Consider the following 26663-nt stretch of genomic DNA (forward strand, 5'->3'; position numbering starts at 1 on the left):
CGCACTTCCCGCACCGCCCTCCGGAGCGCCCGCATGATCTGGGGAACAAAAGAGGGAGTTGCTTCCCGAAGCCGGAGCCTGCACTGCTCCTGCGCTTCCCGGGGACTGTTCGCTGGGATCTGCTGGGGACGGAGCGGCGGAGTCCCGGGTTAGGCAGATGAGAGCGAGCCTGGATGCCGGCAGGCCACCTTTCTGCGCCCTTTGGAGAGACGGGGTGGGGACAGAGGCGCTCATTTACCGTCTCGGGAGGGTACCAGCTCTGTAGGGGGACCAGCTAGTGCCGGGGAATTCATTGCTACATACAGCAAGTGCTGTTCCCACGGGCGGTCCAGCGTCTCCTCTTGCTGGTTTATAATAGCTCCTTAAAGTCACATTAGAACAAAACAGACAACAAATAACCATCGACCCACCCATCATAGGGCTTTTCATGTCTGTGCCTAGCAAGCCGGCATTGCAGTGAGGTACTTATGGACTAGATTTCAGGTCACCGAAAGTGCAAATAGAGAATATTATGTGTTTCAACCCATATCGCCCTCCCCATCCATCCCTCTTCCTATCCTGTCTGTGTATTTACTATCCTGCCAGTTCCTCCCCATAGGCTGTAAGCCCACAGTGCACAGCGATTTGTCACCCCCACCCCTCCGCTTATTTCATTTTTAGCATCCTGTATTGAAGTCAGCAGGGCTCAGCGGTATTTAACCGACAGTTACCTTAAGCTCAAGAAAGAAAGAAAAAAAAAGTAGCCGGGTGTCTGCGCATGCTCTGTTCTGCCAACTGCATCCTGTGATTCCAAACAGGTTACTGTAGAGCACACCGCGCCTCGCCAGCTCATTATATAATGATTTTGTGTAAACCGATAGAATGGGGCTGCGGGCATGTGAAGGAGGTTGGTAGAGTAGGGGAGAGCGAGCGAAGCACAGGCCGGTCCCATCTCTGGGCTTGCTTTGCTTGGCTTCTTACAGATGAGAGGGGAGGAAAACCAGGAAAGAGAAGTCCCCCCTCAGGACATTTGCTTTAATCTGGTTGAGTGTTTGGATCACACTTGGCAATTCTTCTTTTTGCATTTGCCCATCTCTTTGGGATTCCTCAATCATGCTGATAATGAAAAATGAAGGAGATTATTACTGATAGTTGTAGGTAAAGAAAGTTTCCGGCCTTTTAGGTGCTGGGTAACCCTTGATGTCCTTTCAAAGCTGCCAAAGGGCTTATCCATGTGGGAAAAGAATGAATCAGAATGTGTTGAAGAATAGAGGTTTTTATGTCAAGATTGTTATGTTACATCATGGTTGGTACAGCCTCAGTGTTTTGTTGGCACGTGGAGGTGCTAGTGGCTGGGTTCTTTTTTTTTCTTCAGATAATTTTTTCTTTTCAAATCAGTTTCCTCCCTGAAAAAAGTAGCCGGGTTTTTAAAAATAATAATAATAAATTCTACTCAGGACGTAAACAATGAGCCCTGGGAGAGCTCCCGGGATCCTGAAGTTTGCTTTACCGTCACCCTGGCTCTGGGGTTCAGCCCAGGCTGACTGGGCTGGAGGTGAGTTTAAGGAGAGGAAATAGGCAGTAGCCTGGCCTGGGTAGGGGAGTCCCTGAGCTGGAGGGAGGGGGAGGCAGGGGCTCCAATGGGATGGTGGCATGTGGGCCTGTTTGAAGCCGGGTTTTGGCTTTGGGGAGGTTGGCATTCCGAGTGACCATGCAGGTGGCATCTGCCCTTTGCTCAGTGGAGGGTGTGCTTTTTGGGTTATTTTCCCTCAGGCAGTGGCCTTGAGAATTGTCCTCAGTACATTTCCCTCTAATGTGCCCCGGGTACCAAGGACAGATCTGCTAGGTGGACACCAAGGCCAGTGATGAAAAACTGAACAGAGAAGTGAGAGAGAGTGCGTGCCAGCACCTGGTGCCTGCGAGCTCCTCTTCCCTTCCAGTATGTGCCAGCACCTGGTGCCTGCCAGCACCTGGTGCCTGCGAGCTCCTCTTCCCTTCCCTCCTCCCTCATGATGCTGAGTGTGTGTGTGTGTGTGTGTGTGTGTGTGTGTGTGTGTGTGTGTTTCTATCTCTAACTAGGCTTTCCTGGGTAAGTAGAGTGAGCCAGTCTCACAGTGGCCTGGGGGGCTGCTGCCTGTTAGAGACCCTCCCAGCTAAATAGGCATCTATGTATGTGTTAGCATTCAAATTGACATTAGCACCTAGGAAGTATTCTCACCAACAGCAGGCAGGACCACGCCAAGCATGGGCTCCTCGCACCCAACACCCGTGAATGGACTTCCTGTTATTTACCATTTATTATGCAGCACACATTGTGCATGGAGGGGGCGAGGTCAAGACAATGCTTCAGTCAGGTAGGGAACACACAGTGGAAGGGAATCAGTGGGGAGGGCAGATGGATTTGTTTCATTATTAATGAGCGCAGGAGGCTGAGGACAGCGAGCTGTAACCTACATAGGCGGTCGCTCTCATCTGAGGATGTGTTTCCAGAGAGCTGGTCTATTTCGGAGTGACAGCCTCTGCCTCTCATCATACAGGATTCCAGGATTTTATTAATTGGGCGAGGCCATTGGACACCCATGGAGGGAGGGTGGATAGTGGTGTACACAGCCTTGGCGTCAGTGTTTCTGGGGGTGGGGTTGTATGGTTTCTCAGTTTTGTGTGTGTGGCTTTCCCTATAATGGACAGGGGCTGGGATGACCCAGGGTCACCTACAACTTGCCTGTAAAAAGCTAAGCGCTGTTAAGGATGCTGGCTGGGAGGACAGGATGCAGATATGGGAACCGCACAGAGCTGGACCCCGGCCTGGCTACTCAGTAACGGTGGGGTTTTGGGCAGGTCGGGCAGTCTCTCTGTGCCTTAGACCCCTCCTCTGAAATGGATGAGGGGGAGATGATAAAAGGCCGCTAGAGTTGGGGAGATAGTAAGAGGCATAGTCTCTGCATCCTGGAGTTTAAAGGGCTCCTTGTGCTTGCTGCATCAAGGGTCACTGTTTATACCAGTAGTCACACCTACTGTGCACAAGGTGTTATTGTTTAATACTTTAAATCGTGAGCACTCGCCTCTGGCTTCTCTCTCTCTCTCTCTCATTACCAAATCATTTCGTCACCCAGCTTTGTCCTGCCCAGGACTGCATGTCCCTTCTGAGTCTCTGCATGGACTCCTTGTAGCTCTGGCCTCACAGTCTTATAACTAAGTGCCCGTATTCTTGCCTGGGGCTCAATCTTGAACATGAGCTTGCTGAGGCCATAGGCCAGCAGTTCTCAACCTGTGGGTCACGACCCCTTTGGCGGTCGAACGACCCTTTCACAGGGGTCGCCTAAGACCATCCTGCATATCAGATATTTACATTACGATTCATAACAGTAGCAACATTACAGTTATGAAGTAGCAACAAAAATAATTTTATGGTTGGGTCACAACATGAGGAACTGTATTTAAAGGGCCAGAAGGTTGAGAACCACTGCCATAGGCCATGTCTGTGTGGCTGAATGCTAATCCCCAGGGTGCTCAATTTGTTAAATGAACGAGTAAGTGAGAGAACAGATAAGCTTAGGGTCTAGAGCGGGGAAAGCCAGGCCCTCATCCTAATACAAGTCTGGCATCTGCTACAGCCCGTGAGCAGGTGTTCGGAGTGATGGCTGTTCATCCCTGTATTCATCACAAAGAAAAGCTGGGACCTATTCCTGGGCCTCAGGAGGGGTTGACACTTGTGGTGGATTCTGGGGGAGGGCATAGGTGGTCTATGGCAGCTGGAATGCTGGGGTGGAAGTCCAGGGGGGCCACCACTGGAGAGGAGTTGCTGAATACTCCTTGCCCCCAACTGAACATCCAACGATGGGGGATTCCAGGTAAGAGCCAAGTCTGTCAGCAGAATGTGGGCGGGAACCATAGGTGAGCCTTTTTACTTGGTTGGGGGACCAGGCCTGGAGCTAATTGTCTTGCCTGTTGCTCCCTCTGCTACCCCCAAGGCCAGGATTTGGTGCTTTGAGGGCAATTATGGAGTCAAAGTGTGTTATAAACCTGGGACAGCAGCATGTGCCCTCAAGGACAAGATGAGTGGGCAAAAGGTTGGCATTTGGTGCCCGCTCTGGGTGCCCGAGCTGAAGTTGTAAGTTTTCTCCTCATCAGCCAAAGCTAAGAGCGTGAGCTGAGGCAGGGTCTGCTATTGCTCCTCCAGAGGCCTGAACACAGAAGGCGCGGGGGAAGCTCAGAGGCAGAGGTGGCCTCCTGTCATGCCAGGGCTCTCAGGAGCCCCGATGTTGGGCCAACACAGACCTTCCCTAACTTCCGGAATGTATGAACCTACTTACGTTTGCATTTGAAACATTTCATGTGCTCCGTGCCAGTAGCAAACCAAGCTTAATTTTGTTGGTTTTATTCTGCACTCAAATTTTTATCCACTGAGTGTTATAGTCAGTTAAGATTTCCAGAAGTTAAGCCTTCCAGAGATCAGGAGATGCCTGAGGTGTGTGTGTGTGTGTGTGTGTGTGTGTGTGTGTGTGTGTGTGTACGTACCTGTGCCCTTTTCTTAAAGGTCAAAGCAACATTTTCAAACATCACAAGAACCAGAAACCCCTATGCCCACATCTGCTCAGCCCTCTGTGCTTGAGACATTCAAAACCAAGCCCTCCAAGCTCTGTGAGCCCTTAAGCACCCGATGGAAAAAAGGCCAGGACTTGAGGACACAGCCAGGTCCTCCATAGCGCATTCCAATGGGGGAAAGGCTTGTCTTGGCCACAGGAGTTGCTAGGTTTGTAGGAATATTTATGGGTGATCCACTGTCAGGTTTGTTTTGGATTTTTTATTAGGAACAATAATGATAAAAAGCTATCAGCTCTAAAGCGACGGGCCTAACAAACCTATGGAAAAATAACAGTACGGCGTTCCTCTTCAGCACACACGACAGCGCCCAGTGTGTCCCTGATCCTGCCGCAGTCGCAAGGTCCTGAATTACCCAAGACAGTTTACCCATGGCCTCTCCCCATCGGGCCAACTGCCTTCAGCGACATGAAGAAGCATCATGCTTTGGGCCCCTGTGGAATGTTCCCTCTTGAGTCAAGAGAAAGCACAGCACAATATTTGCCCACCCCAGGGATCTTCTGAGTTTTGGCAGTACCTGAAGCATATCGATTTATTCAGGGTTGTCAAACTGTTAGAAAAAGATATTCCTTTCTTTGCATAAATACCCTTGGTTCTTGGCACATCTGTAGCAGGTCAGTGACTCCCAATGGAAGCTTGAAAGCCATTGTAGCTACACAGTGTTAGGTACTCATGTGATGCAGTGGAAAGGGGCATCTAAGGTGTCTTCTTTTTGATGACTCAGATTCTGGGGTCACTTCTGCCCCTCACTTGATTATAGGGCTCAGAGCAAGTTCAAGTTCCTTAAGTTGTCCGCACCTCAGTTTCTTCGTCTGTTTAATAGCGAACAAATATTAATCTTTCTTTTTTTCAGTGCTATTATTAAGATATGATGAGAGAGGAGAGTTGAGAGTGATTTGGAAAATTTACAAGGGAAACATAAAGGCCAACTCCCACAAAACCCAGAGGTTCAAGTGGTGTCATTGCTCTTGAGAAATGCTGATGAGGTTACACAAGAAAGGCACTAAAAGAGCTCATTTTAAATAAAACTTTCAATTGCACAGTTTTTAGGAGCCTTATGTACCTTTATTAGGATTTTTAATGAGTTGACTGTACACAGGTAACATTTTATGGTGGCCAGTGTTTCATTCTTTGGTTATTACTCATTTATTATGGTTTTGTGATTAGATTTTTATGATTCCAAAGGAAGACTGGTAGATAAGTTGAATATCTTAAGTAGTGTTTCAATAGAAGAAAAAGTGATGGCTAGAGGTAACAGATTTCTCTGGGTAAGTTTGTTTCTCCCACCGAAGTCACTTTGTAGTTTCAGACGTGTTGCTATAAGTATTCCATGACCTGGGGACTGGCCACCAGGCTCAAGGTCCCCTGTGCTCCTCGCCCTGATGTGACTTAGAACCTCTCTCTTGTAGAACACCAGCAGTTACTCTGCAGTGATGACGGAGCTCAAGTCGGTGTGCGTCTCGGTGGACGAGGTGGTCTCCAGCAACACGGAGCTGTGCGAGAAGGATATGCTGAATGGGCATCTGAAAAAAGTGGACAACAACCTCACAGAGGCCCAGCGCTTGTCCTCCCTGCCCCGGAGGGCAGCCATCAACATTGAATTCAAGGACCTTTCCTACTCGGTCCCAGAAGGACCCTGGTGGAAGAAAAAAGGTAGGGATGGCGGCTGCTGCGTTGGGAGGTGGGAGGAACCTGTGAAGGAAGTAACAGGTGGTTTGGGGAAATCTGGGTCTGGCAGTGGGAGGCTGTCACTCTGCCGTGGCCAGTTTATTGCATTGCTTTATGCCCGTTTTTTTCCCCTTCTCACCTATAATATGAACAGGTGGATTAGATGATTCAAGATTCATGGTGGCTCTTAACTTCTCATATGAGTACAAAGAATTCACAAAGATGGGCCAGTGTCCAGGTGGGCTGGATTCTGGAGTGCATGCAGAGGGTCCTCTTTCCTGGAGGCTGTTTATGTTAGTCTTTCAAGATGGGACTGTTTTGTTTTAAATGTTTCAGAGCAAAATGGAAGACAGGAGCGCCCTCCCAGGTTTGCAGTGTTAAAAGGTAGCTGGTGACTTAGCGTGACCTCTCTCAAAACCAATCATTTACGTTTAAGGATCTTTAAAGGACTCTCATGAGTGGTGTTGATGGGATATTAAAAACAACAACAACACATTGTTGACGAATGACCCATAGAAATAAAAACCGAAGAGGTAGGGAGATGGAACTTGGGAGGTCTCTGGAAAGCCACACGGTTCCCGAGTTTGCTACCAGCTTGTTGCACGTCAATGGCAATTGACAAAGGGCGGTATTTGGAGCTTTCTTAGCAACCTGGATGTTCCTTTGTCGGCTCTAGGTTTTCAGAGTGTGTGGAGTCAGTGCCACCTGGGCTGGTATTTCTTCCTGGTGCACTTACTCCTCATCTCCCTGTCCTTCACTCCCTGCATTCATTATCCATCCAACTTTCTGGAGGGGTGGGAGAGGACACGTGACACATCATCAAGAAATGATGGTCCCTAGTTTCTAACAAATTATTTAAATCATCTTGAAAATGTATGAGCCTATTGAAATGTCAACACAGGGTTTCAGCCTTTTTCTCCTGAACTTGAAATAAGATTTCACCAAACAAACAAACAAAAAACATGCACCAAGTGACCGGAGGGCCTGGTTATGTTTGGCTTGATTTGTCTGTGTAGACCAGTCGTGGCAGGCCCATGGGCAGCACAGGTCAGTTTCGGTCCATCTGGTACATGTGGCCTCGGGAATGTTGTCCTGGTGGCTGGAAATGCCTGGATGGCTTTCCTGTAAAGGGAAGAGAGCTTGCCATGCCGAGATGCAAACATCTGCAGACCGTGGCAGAGCCTTGGTTTGCTGGACAATACAGCAGATACTCAACCATTGTTTGCACGCGAAGAACATCGTGTCCCCGTCAGGTATGTGGCTTGTCCACCCTGTATTCTCTGAGTGTTAGAACTGGTCCCACTAATTCTCCAACTTCACCAACATGATGGAGTCTTAGTCAGTGAGGGAGGGGCCGCCACTTGGAAGTTCAGCTCCAGTGGCTGCCAGATAGACACTTGCCCTATAGTAACACCTGTTACTCAGGAGGGGTGGAGGAGGATGTGAGCCCTGAGGGACCTGCCCATGAGTCAGAGATGGTTAGGGCCCCAGGAAGCTGGGCATGATGGGGCTTCCGTATCCCCGTGGCTGGTTTGTTGACCCAGCAAGGCCCCTTTTCTGACTTTCTCCCAGGCTCCCTCCTCAGTAGCAGCGCCTGTGTCTGCCCATCCCCCAATGTGTACGCCAAGGTGTCCTTTGTTCTTGGCACCCTGCAATTTAGATTTAGATGAGCTCACTGCAGCATCAATTCAGGGTGTGAAATACTGGTCTTCCTTCTCACTGAACAGAAAGGAAACCGAGTGCTTAAGGCTTGCCCATGTGCCCCAGCTAGCCAGGCAGGCCTGGGTCTGTGGGCGGTGATTTCCAACTCTGCAGTCTCACCTGGGGCCTGTGCACAGGCCCTCAGAGATGCCCGGGTCCCCATGCTGCTTCTGCAGGCTTGGTGCTCGCGGGTCTGGCTCTGCTGCTGTTTGCTGGACTGGTTGCCCCATTAGACTGGAGGCTGCAGCCATGGAAGCCTAGAGTTTTCCTGAATAAGAGGAGTTAGCTGCCGAGGGTCCTCTCAGCGCTCACTGCGTCCTCATCACCAGCAGGCTCTCAGGTGCTACATCTCCAGTGAGCTAGTAACTTGGGGACCACGTTTCCCCAACTAATAGGATGTACAGTACAAGTCAGCATTAAGTCTGGACCCAGGCATTGGGCTGATCCCGGTGAATTCCTCCTGTACCTTTCCCACCAGGTTCACTGACTTCCTGTCGGCTTCCCGCCACTCCTTCTCAGGTCTGGCTCCTCCCCCTCAACCTGGCCTTTCTTGCTTTGTCCCTCTGATTGCTGGCGATTGTCTCCGTCCCCAGCAATGATGAGGTTAAGCTGAGAAGTCAGATCCCAGCCTCTCTCTCATTTCCTTTCTCTCGATGTGGCAGTTGTATATTTGGCATCACCTCGGTGTGATGCCCAGTGTGACCAGCCTTTGGGGCAGGAGTTCTTTCTCTTACCTCTCTCACCATATTAGTTTTGCTGTCTCTATCTTGTTGACTGTTGTTAATGTTTAAATTCAGCTTTCCACGTGGAGCTCATTGTAATGACCACACTGGGGTTGGGCGTCAGAGCATTGCATAGGGGACAGGGATCTCTGGATAGGAGAGGTGTGAGGGCTGCATGCCTGGCGTGTAGCGAAGGAAACAGAGCCCAAAAGCAGAAGTGATTTGCTCAAGGTCAGAGCCAACGCTGGGCTTCGGCTGTCTGGCTCCCAGTCCAGCTTTCTTTCCATCACAAAGACACTGTCCAGTGAATTCCAAGGAAATATTTTTCCTCACACAGTCTCTCCCGAACAAGGTGCTACAACACAGACGCAACATAGAATGCTGTAGCAAAGCTTGCATTGTAATTAGAATAATCTTATAAACTCCTACATAATTATTTTTTTAAAAGACGACAGACAAAGAGAACCTCACATCCTTAGAACAAGGGTGTGAGTGATCAGCGGCAGTATTGACGGAGTCAGGCACTGGGTCTTGAGCTTGACAGTTGCCAAGCACTGAATATGGCGTCTAACAAAACATCTTGTATTTTCATTGTAGTTACATTTTCAACATATGATTAGTGATGTCTTTGGAGGAAAAATACATCATATAATACATTCCTAGTAGAGAACATAATTACGAAAGGAACTATTCCCCAGATAAAACTGTGTACCCCAAGGATGATTTCACCAGCTTCTGACACAGTAATCACTTTCCCTCAAGGAATTCGCTCACGTGGCAGAAGTTGATGGGGCAGAAGGTTTGGAACGAGGTGGACTTTGTTATGTCAGGGAACCACCTGAGCAGTCCAGGTTGGTTGTTCTTGCTGAGCCCTCAGTGTGACTGACTTTTGAAAGCAGCTTCTGCGTCCTGTAGGTAGACACGCCGTTGGGGACATTTAGAACCCCGTGCTGAGAAGAGAATCCGCAGCCTGAACTTCTGAGATGAAGATGTGGGTGGTGCTGAGATCTGACGCTGACGTAGCACTTCCTGGCTTTCAGGGCTCATTCACACAGGGGTCTCTTTTTTATTAGGATGTGACTGGTCACACTTTACAAGTGGAGTACTCGAGGTCCTCTGGATAGTGCTGGTGCCCACGCCCCGAGAGGAGGCCAGAGCATTTTCCATTTGTGACATTCAAGCAGGTCCTCTTGGCGCAGGGGCTAATTCTGCCCTCTGTACCCGTGGAACACATGAGGCTCAGAGCCCAGGGCACAGGTGCACACGAAGTGGGGCTTGATGGCAGATCTGTGGGATTTGAGGCTAATGCCCAACAAGGAACCCAGTCAGCACCTGGCTTTGGGGTGGGCACACCACCGGACGACCATAGCATGGATGGGCCTCTCCCCATTTTACGAAACTATTAGTGTTGCCTTGACAATGCGGACCGACTTTCCTTTTAACTGACCGGCTTTGATGTCACTCACCTCTGCCATTCCTAAGGCATCTCCTGGTCCTTTGGACAGCCTCCAGCTGTCCGGTCCCCTCACCTCGGGGTGAGGCTGAGGTGTGTGGCATGCCTCCACATAGACAGATGCCGTGATTCGGAGAAATTAAATACCCCTCCCGGGATTACCTGGTGATGAAGTTCAGCTGGAGAACAAAAGTAATCATAGCTGGGGCTTTAGCAAGTTCTCTTTACTATTCCTCAGCCAGGCTGCTGTCCCAACATGATAACACTCCACTGGGATGAAATAGCATCTCCTACTTGGAAATCCAATCCTCCCGCCTCCTCCTTGCCAAATGCCAGGAAGGAGCGGAACAATCCGGGCAGCTCCTGCTTATCTGTATTGGTTTGCTTTTAAGCTACAAAAATGTGTTTCAACACCTTTCTCAAATTCAAGTTGGCTATCTCTCCATTTCCATAGCTATCCCCAAGGCCTGTGAGGACAGGCTGGTGAAAATGAGTGGAATGTGCCTTTAATAAATGCCTTTCAGGAATTCCATTAAGGGAAGACTGGAGTCTAACCAAGTGCTGGGTGACTTGATCCAACCCACTTGGGCAGGGATGGGAAAGGCAGCCAGTTAAAGGGGGGACTGCCGAAACCCCCCGAGTCAGCAGTGGGTGTTCAGGGGGTGGGCTGCTCAGGTTCGGAGGGGATTTCTATTCCCCTGGCATGAATGGGTTAGTCGTGTGCTTCTTGGGAACCATCATGCTAAGGTGCGTTTTCTTTTGGAAAAGGAAATACTCTGCCTTTGTCTTTATTTGAAGCTGTAGCTAGTCTTTCATCTGGTGCAGTGTGGTGACCCTAAACTGTGCTTGCAGGGGCTCCTTGCTTGAGGCTGGGCTGTTTATAACCGGAACCAAGTGGAGAGAGCCTCTCCTCCCCTCTGGAGCCAGTGCTTAGGTTCTCAGTTCTTGGAGGCTCCCTGGGGCCGGCAGGCAGGACACCCCTCAGGGCCCTTTGATGACGGGTCTTCCGGAACAGTTCTGACCTTTTGCCTAGAGGCTCAGAGAGGCTTTGAAAAACTGCTGAGCGTGGACCAGCTCTCACGGCAGACTCGTGACAGATGACTGTATAGTGACTATGTACAAAGGGTTTGCTAGTTTACCAGGAGAGCTTTACATCCAAGGAGTCTAGTCACTTCCCTTCTCCAGCCAGCACACTCTCTCCCTTTGAGCACGGAAACCAAGCCATCTTCCATGGTTCAAAAATGCGCCACTGTCAGGCTCCACGCCCCTGTAGAGATGGCTCAGGGGGCTTTGCCAGCAGGGACCTGGAGGTCTCCTTTCCTGCTTTGCTTCAATGTCTGGCCAGCCCTATTCCCTGGCAGTTCTTTATTTGGGCTCACACTCTGTCACTTTCCCAGAGAGCGCCTGTTCTTGAGCCATCTGGCCTCTTCAGTGCGACTTTGCAGGACTGTGCTCTGCTCAGCGGGGACTTGGTGTCACTGTTTCACTTTCTGCGGACATTCTCGCCACATGTATTTTCACCTGCTGGGTGGGTGCCCCCCTGCCTTCTTTTAACTCCTCAAATATGCTTGTATCTTCTCGAACCAAAGTCCTCCTTACAAACCACAACCTACTCTGCCACGGCCACAAAATAAGCCAAGGCGACATTTTGCTGAGCAGGAAACCATTTATTTTGGTTATAAATTGGCACAAACGTGTTTAGTAACCATACACCTGCTCTGTTTGAGTTCAGTTCTAGGATCAACAGATTTGCTTATTTAAGAAACAAAGGTACTACATGGGTCAGATAAAATAGTATGTTTAGAAAGAAGGAACCGTCGTACAAAGTAGGGGTGATTCTCTATCAAACCCATGCTGATGAAGTTCCAGAACCTTCGAGGGAAGTGTACCGTCCAATAAAATACATCAAACACCAGTATTTTTTGCCCAAAATGTGAGCAAAGGCAGCAAGAGAAGTTTGCAGAGTCAGGGATGGAGGCTGGTGCGCCTGCAGGTCCAGTCTGACCCAAGCCTTTAGTTTCACTTCTCACTTTGTCAGCTGAGGTGTTATTAGTCCCCTTTCTGCTTTGTAGGGTAAGTGGCACTTGGTGTCAACATTAAAACATGCCAGAGTGACTTCAAGACTGTGATTATGTCCAACTGAGGCCTATATTTAGAGTCCGAATCTTGGATCCCAGAGGGGCCTCAGAGCTCCCTTGGTGTGACCTCTCACCCAAGGAGTCGGAGTCCGTGTGCCATCCCCAGCTGTAGTGGCCAGCCTCTGTCGGAGCAGTAGCCAGGGTCTGACACTTCCCCTGGCAGCCAGGTCCATGTTTGCACCATCTAATTCTTAGAAAAGGCTCCTCTCTGTTGAGCTGAAATCTGAATTCCAGTAACGTTCATTGGTTGATCCAAGTTCTGCTTTTTGGAACTCTGCAGATTAGATCTTGGTTTTGGTCTTTTTAAAAAAATTTTTTTAGACATGTCTTTATTGATTTCAGAGAGAGAAAGGGAGAGGGAGAGAGAGAGAGATAGAATCATTAATGATGAGAGAGAATCCTACTGGGGATTGAGCCTGCAACCCAGGCATGTGTCCTGATCTGGAATCAAACCAGTGACCTCCTGGTTTATGGGTTGACTCGCAACCGGGCAGTCTTGGTCTTGAGATGAGCTCACAGATTAGAAGGGATAAAGCTTGACCGGGTACAAAATAGTAGTCAAGTGCGTCAAGACCTGGGGCTATCTGGGAAGGAGGAAAGAGGCATGTGGCCCTGGAGGCCTGAAGCCTCTCTGGGAGCAGGCATCAGCGTGCGTGCTGGTGCACATCCATGGTGGCAGGGCGGTGCGCAGGAGCCTCTGCTGGAATGTGCTCCTTCGCTGTTTGTGAACTGATAAGGGTGGGGCGCCATAGAAGAGCAGCTGAGTCACTCTTTCTGTTTCTTTTATTGTCACTCAGACAAGCCCCAAGCCTGTGCGCTCAGACAAAAAAGTCCCTGGCCTGGCATCTCAACGGCCTCTCTCGAAAGTGAACCTGTTAGCAGGAGTTTTATGGGATTTCTCAGTTGTTACTTCTCTCCTCCCACTTTTCTGGGGGGAGAATGCATATTTTTTAATTAAACATATTTTTTTACTAAGCAAATGCTGTTAGCTGTAGCATATTGTATCCTTAAGTCATCCTGGGAAAGCCATAGGGGCATGCCGGTATGGACATCTTACCCAGGAGGGAGGGAGGTTAGAGGGAGGCAATCTGCAGCTACATTCTGGCTGAACCTCTAGTCTTAACCACCTGCCTCTCACCGGACTCCACTGACAGCTCTCCCCCTGTCATTCCTCAGGCTCCTAAAATGAGCTGTTAGGTTTACTCTGCCCGTGACATACACAACCCCAAAACCTGGCGACAGCAGAGGTCTTCCCACCTGTCCTGGGGAGGGGGTTCCCAGATGTCCTTCATGGGCTGTGCTGGGGACACCGGGCTGGGGGCTGAGCTGGGTACCTCTGCTTGCCCAGTCCCTTCAGGTTGGGGTTAAAGGGCCCCCTGTCTGGCATCCAGCTGGTCCTTGCAAGGGCGTTGCGTTGAGACTGGCTTGTCTCAAGGGAGAGAGCTCATTCTGGCCCTGGTACATCAGCGGGCTGTAGCGAAGGGCGGCTCAGGCGGCTCTTCCATGGGCTTTAAATATGGAGTAAAACCCCATCCCTTTCCCAGTATGGTGCCCCGCTGACTCTGCAGGCCTGGGGCTCAGGGTGACCTTTGCGCTCTCCCCGCTCTCCCCGCCAGGCAGCCGGACACACCGGCTGCGGGTCTGCTGGAGGCTGTCTGGAGGACTTTCCTGTTCCCGGGGAACCCTAAAATCTGCCCGGTTGGAGCAGAGAACTGTCCAGCCCCTCGCGCTGCTAGGTGCCTGCCCGGCAAGTGCGGGCGGGGCAGATGTGCGCTGTTGCGCACGCGCAGTGACGGCCACCGCCTTCCGCGCCAAGGTTACTCGCGGTCAATGCTCGCGGAGAACCTCAGCGGCTGGTTGCGGTTGGCTGTGCGCCGATGCTGTTGCTAAGCGGGAGCTGAGGATGCAGAGTTTCTGGGGTCCGGATGCCTCCGGGGGTGGCGGGGTCTCTGCTTCCCCTGGACTGGGGGACCTGTGGACCCCCTCCCCAGGGGTGCAAACCCCATGCTCCACCGCAGGTCCTTGGAACATTTGGTCTCTGAAAGTTCCCATAGCCTAATTTTACTCCAGAAAAGTCTCTAAAATAGATCTGATGGATGGAGATATTTTAAAAACCGATTATTATTATTTTGATGTCTTCTAAAGCATCTTTGGGAGACTTCACTGGAATGGAAATAGCGCGCAGATATTTCGTAGGACCATCCTAACGAAAATGCCTGGCTGGCATTCCGGGTGGTGTTTGTGTTCTTGTAGCTTTCATCAGAGTGGGGAGGTGTCACGATTTTCCAGATTTCTATTCAAAGCTGCAGGTAGAACCATACGTGCAGGCCTAACACGCTTTCTGTGAGACAACTGATATCTGAATCCTTTTAAATATTCTTGTTTTGTTTTGTCTTGTTTTGTTTTGGGTTCACCATGTGGGTGAAGTGATGAGAGGCTGGGCCTCTTGGGTTGGGCTAAGCAGGTTGGGCAGGAAGCAACCAGCTGTGGTCCTTCTCCCAGGTGTTTAAAAATGATCAGGGTGGGTTTTGGAATCCTGAAATTGCCCTCAGGAATCTGAAGCAGGGATCCAGTCAGCTGGCTGGAATCCAGCCGTCACGCTGCAAGGTGGCTGCTCCCCTGCTCCCTGCCAGGTCACTTCCATCCTGGGTGTGGGAGTGAGGTGTGCTTTCTGTGGCACCTGGTGCACACTTTTTGGCGACTCCCACCGATGGATCAACATGATCTCTGCCACTTGGGCTGCATTCTATCACCTGGAAGGCCTGGTACCACCTGGTGGAATAGGAGGTGCCATGCATTGTCTCTCCTGGGCCTTCCTGGCAGTTCTGGTTTCTATGTGTTATGAGAAGTTAAACACCATCATTGGTATGCTTTGCTCAACCTTTTGGGTTCCTGAATACATGCAAGTTGTCAGTGGCTCATGATTTTTCTCATAGTCTTGGGTTTTACTTGCTTATTTGATTTTTTGACGGCAGAGTTGACATTTTTGTAAACCTATGTGGAGATTATAGTTCTTAAGTCTCTGAGACTCACTGAGCCGACGGTGGAATACAGGAAATTAGAAGTGATGGTGGGTAACTCTGTTTTTCTGAGGTTTTGCTGGTGAGGCAAGTGAAGACATTTGCAAAGGGAAGGCAATGCACTTTTATGATAACTTAGGTGTCCCATTAATATAAACGATCACAATGCACATTAGTAACATAAGAACATACTATATACAAAAGTCTGGTTGAAAAGTGGGAGCCCTGATGTTTAGTTTCACATCTTATCAGAATCCCTATTAAGAATTATAGAGGAAGCTTGTGAGGTTCCTGTTTCTAAAGACCTGCATATCAGCTTGTCTAGAAAATGGTTGGGTCCTAAATGGTGAGCAGGCAGCCTCTAACCATATGCTTCTAGTCCTGCCATTCTTCACTTGGCAGAAATGTGGTGTGTGTGGTATGTGTGTCTTGGGCCAAACCATGCACTCTTTCTTCATCCCTGATTTTTATCTGCCTTAGAGAAGAGGGTCGTGTTGTTAATTTGGTCAGTTACCCTCTTCCCAGAATGTTCTATATATATATTTTTAGCTGGGCTGGTGTGGCTCAGTGGTTGAGTATCAACCCATGAACCAGGAGGTCATGGTTCGATTCCCGGTCAGGGCACATGCCCAGGTTGCGGGCTCGATCCCCAGTGGGGGTGGTATAGGAGGCAGCCAATCAATGATTTTCTGTCATCATTGATGTTTCTATCTTTCTCTCCCTCTCCCTTCCTCTCTGAAATCAATAAAAACCTTTTTATTAAAAATAAATAAATATGTTTTTATTGATTTGAGAGAAAGAGAGGAAGGGAAAGAGAAAGGGAAAACCATGGATCGGCTGCCTCCTGCACACCACCTACTGGGGGTTGAGCCCACCACCGGGCATATGTCCTGACTGGGAATCAGACAGGAACCTTTTGGTTCATTGGCAGTCAACCTATTGAGCCACACTGGCCAGGGCAGTTCTGTGCTTGGTTTTAGAATGGGATATGTCTCGATGACATAAATTTCAAAGTGCTGAGCCTGGCAGAAAGCGTTCAAGGACACCCCTCTCCTGCCTGTCTCCCAGCCTCTTTTCTCTGCAGCCTTTCCCCAGGGGCTAGCCAGGTGGACTGCCTGTTAAGAAAGGGGTCTGTTCAATTAGTATTTGTGGGTTCTTTGCAAGAGCCACCCCATCTGCCAGGAACTCACCTTGCCTCCCAGGATCAAGTGCAGCCTGACTGACCCTCATGCTCCTCCTCTCTGCCCTCTGTCATGTGACACAGATCCAGTGACCACCAGGTTCACGGCCATTTCTAGTGAACTGGAAACATGAAAATGTTTACTTCCTCCTGACGTGTGCCTTAAAGCTTGGCTGTCAGTGAGAATGAGGCAGTGTCACGGGAGAGAAATCAGATGAGCGTGGAGGGCTGAGCGGTGTGGAGGGCTGCGGTTCAGATTAAACCCACTGCCTAGCTTCGGGGAGAGTGAACAGCTGTGACAAGTGCACAGTGCACATGCTCACAAGCAGCAGGCATGCCAACTAGGGCCACCCAAGTGACTGAGGGCAGAGGGGGCAGTTAGGGGCAAATTCAGCTGCTTGGTCACGTTGTCAGCACAGGGCGGGTGTGGGCAAGTTCACCAGAGGAATACGGGACACAGGGAGGTGGAATGGTCACTCCAGCCACCTGCAGTCCACTGAGCAGCATGGCGATCTCTGGGAATATGATAATTCTGATGTTCACAGGCTCATAAGACACTGCCCACGTTCAAAAGTGACTGCCTCTCAGGACGATGGGCCACCAGCTTTCATGAAAACCAGTCCTCCTTCATGGTGGCGCCAGCGAGCTTGCCGTGCACTGAAAGTGTCCCTGTGGGGAGCCTGAAAACCCAGAGGGTATTAATAATTTCATGCTGTTTCTAAAGAAGTTCCATTGCATTAAGAATGCCGGTGCGACTTGGTTACTCGTTTTACAAACACGCCTGTTACTGAAAGTGCAGAACAGTGAGCGATGTTTCTAAGAAACATGGGGCCAGTGTTAAGGTAGATTCTAGTGCATTTTATTTTAAGCAAAATTACCAAAGCAGGTGCTGTTCTTGTCAGTGTATTTGGCTTTCTGAGTTTCTAGTAGGAAACATTGGTGTGTTTTTTTTTTAAAAAAAACTGTACTATGAAGGGAGGAGGGCGCTGTAGCAGTTAAGGGCGTGGGTGGCTGATGTCCAGAACCAAATGGTAAAAGTAAGGCCAGGATAAATGCTGAGAGATGAGTCAGGTGAATTAGCCGCCGGGAGAGCGCTGACCTCTTAGGGGCTGGCTCACTCTCCCCAGCTCCTGTGCTATTTCACACTCCCCGCCCCTGTCCTCTCGGGGCGGGTGGAGAGAGCAGTGGCCCATGGGTGATGCTTTGTTCAGTCACCCTCCAGAGACTGAAGTGACAGGAGCCGATGGTCTCAAACCTGAATGAGCACCAGGACGGGCCCACCCAAGGGTCTGACTCAGCAGGTGTGGGGCCGGTGAGAGTTGGCATGGGGGTGAGCTGCTGTGTGCAGGGTCAGGGTGAGTGTGTTAATTCCCGAGGCTGCTGCGATCAATGACTACAAACTCGGTGGTTTACAACAGCACAAAGTTATCCTCTTGCCATCCTGCAGGACAGAGTCTAGACCAGGGGTGGGCAAACTTTTTGACTCGAGGGCCACAATGGGTTCTTAAACTGGACCGGAGGGCTGGAACAAAAGCATGGATGGAGTGTTTGTGTGAACTAATATAAATTCAAAGTAAACATCATTACATAAAAGGGTACGGTCTTTTTTTCCTTAGTTTTATTCATTTTAAACGGGCCGGATCCGGCCCGCGGGCCGTAGTTTGCCCACGGCTGGTCTAGAATCAAAGTTGTTAGCAGGGCTCTGTAGGAAATGGACATGCTGGCCGCCGAATGAAAGGACTGGGGCTGTTGGGGGTGCTATGCTGGGCTTTACCGTCCCCGCTGTGAGAGGAGGGGTCCCTATGAGGACATGGACCGGCAGGATGTGAAACTCCATCTCCAGCCCCTGACTGATGGGTGCAGGGACCCCAAGAGGAAAAGAAGGGAACATGGGGGGTTTGGGACAGCTCCCTGACCATCTCTCTACTGAAGACCAGGCCTCTCTCTGCGCCCTGGGCACCCCTCATCTGTGACAGGACTCACCTCTTTTCCATGAGGCCTAGAGGAGGAGTATCTGGTGTGGCCCAGCCACCTTAGCGAGCTCTCAGGTGAAAGGACAAAACCAGGATCGTGACCCTTTGTCTACGATGACCTGATTGTCTACGGTGACCTTAACAGCCTGCTCACCCGGCCATCAGCCTGGCATTTGACATCTGGACAAGCACAGAAAGAGCCTGCTTCTCAGGGGGCACCCACTCCACCTGCCTCAGCCCTGCCCCCACGGCAGCCAGACAACAGCCTTTGTTGGGTGCAGCTCACAAACAAAACCCAGCGATGGCCTGACCCTGGAACTTTAGAAACTGCCGCCCCTTCCAAAGAGCAGCTCCTTAAGTGAAACCTGAGTGAGTGAGGGAGTCACTCGCTGGAGTTTGAGGGACAAACTGCTTATTATTTTCCGCAGGTCACTAGGATCGCACCTAATGGCCCCCAAGGGGCCTGGCGTGCTGGGAGCTGCTCTGAAACTCGGCTGCTCTAATCCCTGTTGTTGGGCAGCTGGTGGAGGCAGGAAGCAGGGGCAGTTATAACAAGGAGCCAGGGGAGCGCCGTGTGAGTGGGAAGATGCACCCTTCCTCACGAATGCAGAGGGGCCTGACCCCAGCAGGGTGTGCGTCCTCCCTAAATGAGACCGCGGCTGCTCTACTCCCTGTTGTTGGGCAGCCGGTGGAGGCAGGAAGCAGGGGCAGTTTTATAACAAGGAGCCAGGGGAGTGCCGTGTGAGTGGGAGGATACACCCTTCCTCACGAATGCAGAGGGGCCTTGACCCCAGCAGGGTGTGCGTCCTCCCTAAATGAGACCTGGCCACGCCCTGGCTAGGATTTTTTTGTTTTTTGACTTGAGAATGTTTCATGGAAAGTAAAGGAAATTGAAGGATGAGGGCAATTGGATGAGTTATGAGCTCTTTGGATGCATGAAGGGCATCCGGGCCTTAGCTGTCAGATCACTTTGCCACACCCACACTGGGAGCCGCTCTGCCCACCCCCAGGGGACAGCCTTGGCCTCCGGTGACCAAAGGGATTTCATTTTGTAGTTTTTCCCAATCCTCTGTTAAAGAATTGGTGCAACAGTAGACTAAATGCATACTTCTGAGTTGAGATGACCATCGAGATTAATGGGAAGGGAGATGGGTGGGGGGCGCTGACTGCCCAGACCCCTCAACTGCGCTGCCCAGGCTGGCAGAGGCTGGTGGCCCAGTGCACGGGCCACCTCTGGAATTGGGCAGAAGTGGTTGGAATGCTGGCTCCTCTGTGGAGCTGCTCTGTGGCCTTGGGCAGGTCGTTAACCCCCTCTGAGCCCTTCTTTCTTATCTGTAAAATATGGAGAAGAACCTGGTGTTCAGCTTGCTGTGAGGCATTAAGGAGAAAATGTGAGCAAAGCTGGCACCCTGCCCTACCCCACATGAACGGGTCCAGAGCTGGGCTTGCTGGGCTCCTCTCCAGAACTGTCCTTCAGGGCACATTTCTACAAATGAGAAAGTCTGTACCCTACCCAACCGAACGTAAGCTGCTGTGTGTCCCCAGAGCCTGGTAGGTGTTGACAGATACGTGCGAATCGTCATTCATTCCCTTTCTCCGTGATTTCTGGACATCCATTCTGGGCAAGAACCAGCTCATCCCAGGGCAGGGTCGTAGGGCAGCAACAGGTGCTCATGGGATTATTGGGCACAATTTCCCGGCTAAGGAATGTTCTGCGGGCAAAACGTTCCTTTCCAAGGGAGGAAAATAACTTTTCCCCTTTGGGAAACATAGATCCCTCTGTCTAAAAGTCAGTCCCCCTGAAGTTCTACTTAAGGTTCAAGAGCAATTACCCACTGAAGTGGTGGGAGGGGGCTTCCCAGGGCCCTGTACATCCCATTCCTGACCTGAGGGCCGGTTCCCCAGGAGGTTCAGTTTGGAGAGTGTCAAGCTTTGCATACACTCACGAGTTGTGCACTTCTCTCTGTGCATGCAAAACTTCGGGAAAATTTGTATCAAAAAGTAATTACTCTGAAGGAAATATCACGCACATTTTGATTGTGGTTATATAAGGGCTTACTGGTGACTTTTGTGCCATCCACACAGGGACACCAGCGGCCCCTCTGAAAGGCATTGCACAGCAATGCTCACCCCTGTGGGTTGACCTCAGGGGCCGTCTGAAGAGCGGGATCTGCAGGGGCTGCTGGGAGTTTCTTGCTGACCCAGCACATGCTGATCTGAAGCCCAGAGGGGTCCTGTTGGGGCATTTAGTGGGAGAGAAGCTCTTACTAAATGGTGCCCAAGACAATGGCTGTGACCCTGAAGTTGCTTATGCTGCGTTCACCTTCTGTTCACTAATTCCATAAACACTTTTTATGTGACCACTGCATGCCAGGCACCGTCCTACACACAGCACCTGGTGATTAGGGGGCAGTTCTGGTCACATTATCATGGAGCTGACCTTCTGGGGTCCCAGGGGCAATAATGAATAGAGCGGGGAGGCGAGACGAGGTGTGCGCGGGGCAGGTATCAGAGGCCTGGGCTCCTGTCGGCACTCGGTTTGGGGCTGGCTGGCTGGCTGGCCTCTAGGAGAAGTCTTGCTCTGATGTCCCCTTTGTTCTCCCTATTATTGAACCTCAGGAACCCAGTCATTGAGATCCAGGCGCCTGGCCAGGCTTTTTCTGAATCTGTCACGTTTTGAAGTGTGAATCCTGCGGGCAGCGAAGGAAGCCCTTCAGTTTTCACTGAGCTGTTCAGAAGCGCCTCTCTCCGCAGGTTCTCAAACACCCATTCGTGCCTGCTCCCTCCACCCAGTGCACGGAGTGTGCCGCTGCGGGGCGGAGGCAGGGCCAGAGGCTCTGAGATGGAAGGCGAGGTGCCTGAGCTGACAGCGTTTCCTGCTCAGCTGCCCCAGCTTGAGTTTCAGCCAGAACCAAGCTTCACATTTTGCATTTGTCCTCTTTCCCCTGCAGACCCCTCCCCAGTTCCCACTTGGAAAGCATCAGGGTCTGCGAGACAAACGAGAACCTGAGTCTCCAGCTGCCCCTCCCACTGGGCCTTTCTCCTGCCCAGCAGCCCGTTTGCCCCAACGCTCCTGATGCCAGCGTGGGCCCAGCCCTCCCGCCTGTGGTCCCCTGTCCTCTCCCCGCAGAAGGTACCCCTTCCATCTTCCATCTCAGAGGATGCCGGCAGCGCTCTCCCCGGGCCCCCCGAGTCTGAGCAGAGTCCTCTTCCCTGTGATAGAGGGGCGCAGGCACCGTCATCTCTGTCTGTCTGTCTCCATTTCTCTCTGCGCCTACCTCTTCTCTCTGGTCTGGGTTTTGTTATGGGTTCTGGCCTGGCTTCTGGCCTGGCTGTTAGAAGGATGGAACGCCTGTGCCCTGCGGGGCGGATGAATACCCATGGCCCAGCCTGTCAGGTGATCTTGCCATGATGCCAAGAAAACGAGCTGAGTAGGCCTGATCGGTGGGAAAGTAGGGCGGCTGGGGTGTTGGGATGGTCCATCTGCATTTCACTGTATTATAGGGGACCGTGCAAGGTCTGAAGTGAAGGGCAGCTTCGCTGCATAGAAATAGGGCCCTGCACGTGCTAACAGGTGTTCTGGCCCCTCAGCCTGTGCCGGGAGCCCACTTCTGAGTGAGCGCCACCTCCTCCATCGCAGCCTCTGTGGGCCCAGGAGATCGATGCCTCCTTGACTTCTGTCTCCAGTGTCACTTTTAAGTCTTAAATCCCAAATACATGTTTGTCATATTTAAAGAAAAACCGTTTCTAATGGTAGAGAAGGGAGCCCCAAGTTGGGCCTCATACCTTCTCCACCACCAAACCCCACATGGATCCCACAGGTGAGGACCCTGCAGCATGTCACACACACGCACTCCTGTCTCTCCTGGGACCTGGTGCCCCTCTCCGAGGCATGGGTCGTCTGCCTGTGAGGCCAAGTGACTCACTTGACTCAACAGTGTACCTGCTCAGCACCAGGGCTCACGGTCAGACCCACAGCTCCAGTCCGGTGGCTGTAAGGGAGGAGACCACAGTCTGTCCCCTACTCTGCCCGCCTGTTCCCTTGAAAGGGCCGGATGCCCCCCCAGCTACCACACCCGTGTGTGTTCCTGGCTTCCTGTCCATGGGCATCCCGGCCTGTGACCTTCCTTCAGCGATTGTTATTATCTGAGCCCCAGGGAGGACCCCAACCCCAAGGGCCAGCACCAGGTGACGTCAGAGGGAGAGCAGTGCCCAGGGGCTCTGCCCAGAGGGAAGGGCCTCTGAGTCCCAGAGCAAGGCTGCTTGGGGCTGTCCTGACCCATGTGCAGACTGACTGCCCTTGGCCTCCAAGTGGCCATGGCATCTTAGCAATGAGTCTGCATCCTCAGGCAGCTCCTGGTTTACAGGGGACCAGCTGGGGAACAGCCTTGAACTTTGAGAAGAAACAGCTTATAAGAGGGTTTGCTCGGAGGTGACCCTGCTCCGGATCTGTACCGACAGGAGGCCGGTAATGAGCAGACGGCTGGCGGAGCATCTAATGAGCAGAGCATCTCATGCTCCCTTGGTGATGTCAGGCAGGTCCCCTGTGGCCCAGGTTCCAGAGCCCCTGGCCCAACAGAGCTCCATCCTGATTCGGAACCTGCTGCACGGCGAGCTTGACCTCGCAGAGGAGGGGTCCCTGGTGTCCTCCAGGCCTTCTGTCTGTCTGTCCATTGAGGGGCAGACGCAGTCCTTTGGGGCCCCGTCCCCTCCCACCCATGGGTCTCCTTTAGTTCCCACCAGCTGGTGTTTGCTCACCTGGCATCATGGACCTCCCAGTGGTAGGCATCTGGCTCAGTTGCAGCTCTGAGCCACTCTTCCAGACGCCTTCCATTTGTCCCTCTGTCCCTTCCCCACAGGGACAACTGTCTCAGCCCTCCCCGGGCACTGCCGCTCTCCGTAATGAGCCGCGTCGCAGGGCCACACGCTTCCTGCCTTCGTTTCCGCTTCTCTCTGCCTGATTAAACAAGGCCCTGGGGACTCCCCATCTGAGCCAAGGTGGCGCCTGGTGACAGTTGGGTGTTCAGGTGTCTTATCTGTGAAAGATGGGAACGCTCCAGTCTGTGGCTGGGGCTCAAATAAACATACAGGTTTGGGGTCCAGGGAGCATCCAGCCTCAGGCTGGGGGAGAGTAGGATCTGGTGGGAGGCCCCACACCCCTTTCTCACTGGGCCCCCTAAACATCGTGTGGGAGCTAAAATATTGCATTTGCACGGTCCTGTTCTGCAAGCGTTTCTCAGGAACTGAGAAGTGTTTCTGGCTTAGGAGTCTTTGAACATGAATCCAGTCTCTTCTGTTTTATTATTTATCACACACATGGACAGTTCACTCAAAAAGAATTCGTGTGCCTCTGTTTGGGATGTGTAGATTTATTTGTGTGTCTTTTAACAAAGCTCTTGCATGGAGACTTGGCAGAAATTCCAAAGCAATTTGGTGTGGCTACAAATAATAAGCGTTTAATGATCAGTTAATTAATAGGTTAGCATAATAATTTATGAACAAATCCTATATGAATCATTTATATTTGTATAACTTGTAAATAAAAATCACAAATGAAATAATAAATTAATAATTTAACCGTCGTGGGGGCAGAAGCAGTGTGACCAGTGGTGTGACCCTGGGCAGAAGCAGTGTGGGAGCCTGGACGAGTCCCTGGTGCATCCGGGACACTTGCTTCCCCATTCTGAAAGGAGAATGGTGGACTCCTCATGCCCTAGATCAGCGGTTGCCAACCTTCTGGACCTCACGGACCACCAGTGGTCTGCGGACCGCCGGTTGGCGACGGTTGCCCTAGATCAGTGATGGCGAACCTTTTGAGCTCGGCGTGTCAGCATTTTGAAAAACCCTAACTTAACTCTGGTGCCGTGTCACATATAGAAATCTTTTGATCTTTGCAACCATAGTAAAACAAATATTTATATTTTGATATTTATTTTATATATTTAAATGCCATTTAACAAAGAAAAATCAACCAAAAAAATGAGTTTGCGTGTCACCTCTGACACGCGTGTCATAGGTTTGGCATCACTGCCCTAGATAGTATGTGTGAGAGTGCTTTGTGCAGTCTAACGCAGCGGTCGCCAACCGGTGGTCCGTGGTCCACCGGTGGTCCATGAGGTCCGAAAGGTTGGCGACCGCTGGTCTAAAGCATCACACACTGGTAACTGTCATTAACATAACCCATGAAATGCGATTGAGGAAGTGGACAGAGGTGTGAGAAATCTCGCTTTGGCCTTGGATCCAAGGTCAAATGTACTGTGTGTTTACCTGCACTGCCCCGGGGCTAAAACCAACCAGTCCTGTGATAGAGAGTGAGTGTGATCTGCTTTTCTGCAGGATACAAGACCCTGCTGAAAGGAATTTCTGGGAAATTCAACAGTGGGCAGCTGGTGGCCATCATGGGTCCTTCCGGGGCTGGGAAGTCCACGCTCATGAACATTCTGGCCGGATACAGGTGAGCACACCCTGCCCCGGAGAATGAGGTCCCCGCCGTATGTGGCCTGTGGCGGCAGTATGGACAGGGAAGCCACCTCAGTCCATCCGTCCCTTCTGAAGGTTCTGCACAGGCTCCAGTGAAGCCTGGGGCCATGCCCCAGAAGGTCTCAGGCAGTAAGGATAGGCAAGGTGCAGGAGGGAGTGAGTGTGGCTGGTGGGACTGTGCCCCTTCCATCTCCAAAGTACACATGGATGCCCACTCTGTCCACCATGAATACCTTGCCCGGTGGAGGACCACACGTTTGGCTGAGAGGTCCAAGGCGCAGGCCCCCTCCTCTTTCACCACGTGAGCCCCGGGGCCCTGCTGTGTCCCTGGGCCCTGGGGAACTGGTTCTGACGTAGCGGCCACACCCCAGACTGCAGAGTCTTGGCCTTTGGGCAGCCACTGTCACCTTGGCTACACACAGGACTGTTCAGAAGCCAGCACTAGAAATCCTCCTGAGAAGCCCGGGTGTATATCTGAGCTGTGGCCGCCTGTAGGAGCCTCCATGCGCATCGCTGCTGGTTGATGGGCATTTGCTACAAACATGCCGTCCCAGAGAGACCTCCCTCCGCCCTTCCCTGCTGTGCTGGGCATTTTCTCTGCAGTCCCTTCCTGCGAATACTAGGCTGTCCCAGGTCTCCGTCCTTCCTGCCCCCACATCTCTGTGGCACACGGTCCAGCCTGGAAGGTGCTGGGAGGGGCCGCCTCTCTCTCAGGCCCTCCCCAGCCCTGGAGGCGGGGGCAGGAGCAGGAGCCAGGCTGACCAGTCCTCTTCTGGCCTTGCAGGGAGACGGGCATGAAGGGAACCATCCTCACCAACGGCAAAGCCCGGGACCTGCGCTGCTTCCGGAAGGTGTCCTGTTACATCATGCAGGACCACATGCTGATGCCACACCTCACCGTGCAGGAGGCCATGATGGTGAGCTGCCCCCCTCTCCTCCATTAGCGGGCAGCGCTCCCTGTGGGGCTGGGCTCTGCCAGGCCCCTCCTCCCAGCGGAGCTCGACACCAGCCCTGTTTGGACAGTTTTGTTGAAAACAAACCTCTAGACCAGTGGTTCTCAACCTTCCTAATGCCGTGATCTTTTAATACAGTTCCTCATGTTGTGGTGACCCCCAACCATAAAATTATTTTCGTTGCTACTTCATAACTGTAATGTTGCTACTGTTATGAATCGTAATGTAAATATCTGATATGCAGGATGTATTTTCATTGTTACAAATTGAACATAATCAAAGCATAGTGATTAATCACAAAAACAATATGTAATTATATATGTGTTTTCCGATGGTCTTAGGCGACCCCTGTGAAAGGGTCGTTTGACCCCCAAAGGGATCACGACCCACAGGTTGAGAACCGCTGCTCTAGACCCTGGGTCAGGGGTGGGCAAACTTTTTGACTCGAGGGCCACAATGGGTTCTTAAACTGGACCGGAGGGCAGGAACAAAAGCATGGATGGAGTGTTTGTGTGAACTAATATAAATTCAAAGTAAACATCATTACATAAAAGGGTACGGTCTTTTTTTTTTTAGTTTTATTCATTTCAAATGGGCCGGATCCGGCCCGCGGGCCATAGTTTGCCCATGGCTGCCCTGGGTTCACGTAGACCCTGGGTGGCCAACTTAAGGTCAAATTCCCGAGAAAGGTATTGACCTGACCGATGTGGGTGGCCCCTTCCTAGGTGACCCCGGTCCTAGCCCCTTGGGCTGAGGGTCTGCTCTTCCCATCAGCTGTTCTTCAGTCATTTGTG

The 26663-nt window shown here is 51.3% G+C and overlaps 1 protein-coding gene across 2 annotated transcripts in view; it reads left to right on the forward strand.

Moving 5' to 3' along the window:
• The first annotated feature begins 5990 nt into the window (after positions 1-5990).
• Positions 5991-26663, forward strand: part of ABCG1 (ATP-binding cassette, sub-family G (WHITE), member 1) — a 36560-nt gene continuing 15887 nt past the window's right edge. For both annotated transcript variants that reach the window (XM_005885705.2, XM_005885706.2), the window contains exons 1-3: positions 5991-6234; positions 24773-24890; positions 25701-25833. In XM_005885705.2, the coding sequence (XP_005885767.1) occupies positions 6015-6234; positions 24773-24890; positions 25701-25833 (471 nt within the window). In that variant the 5' untranslated portion in view covers positions 5991-6014. The remainder of the gene's footprint in view (positions 6235-24772; positions 24891-25700; positions 25834-26663) is intronic.

Source organism: Myotis brandtii, unplaced genomic scaffold (genome assembly GCF_000412655.1).
Source record: "Myotis brandtii unplaced genomic scaffold, ASM41265v1 scaffold923, whole genome shotgun sequence".
NCBI lineage: Eukaryota > Metazoa > Chordata > Mammalia > Chiroptera > Vespertilionidae > Myotis > Myotis brandtii.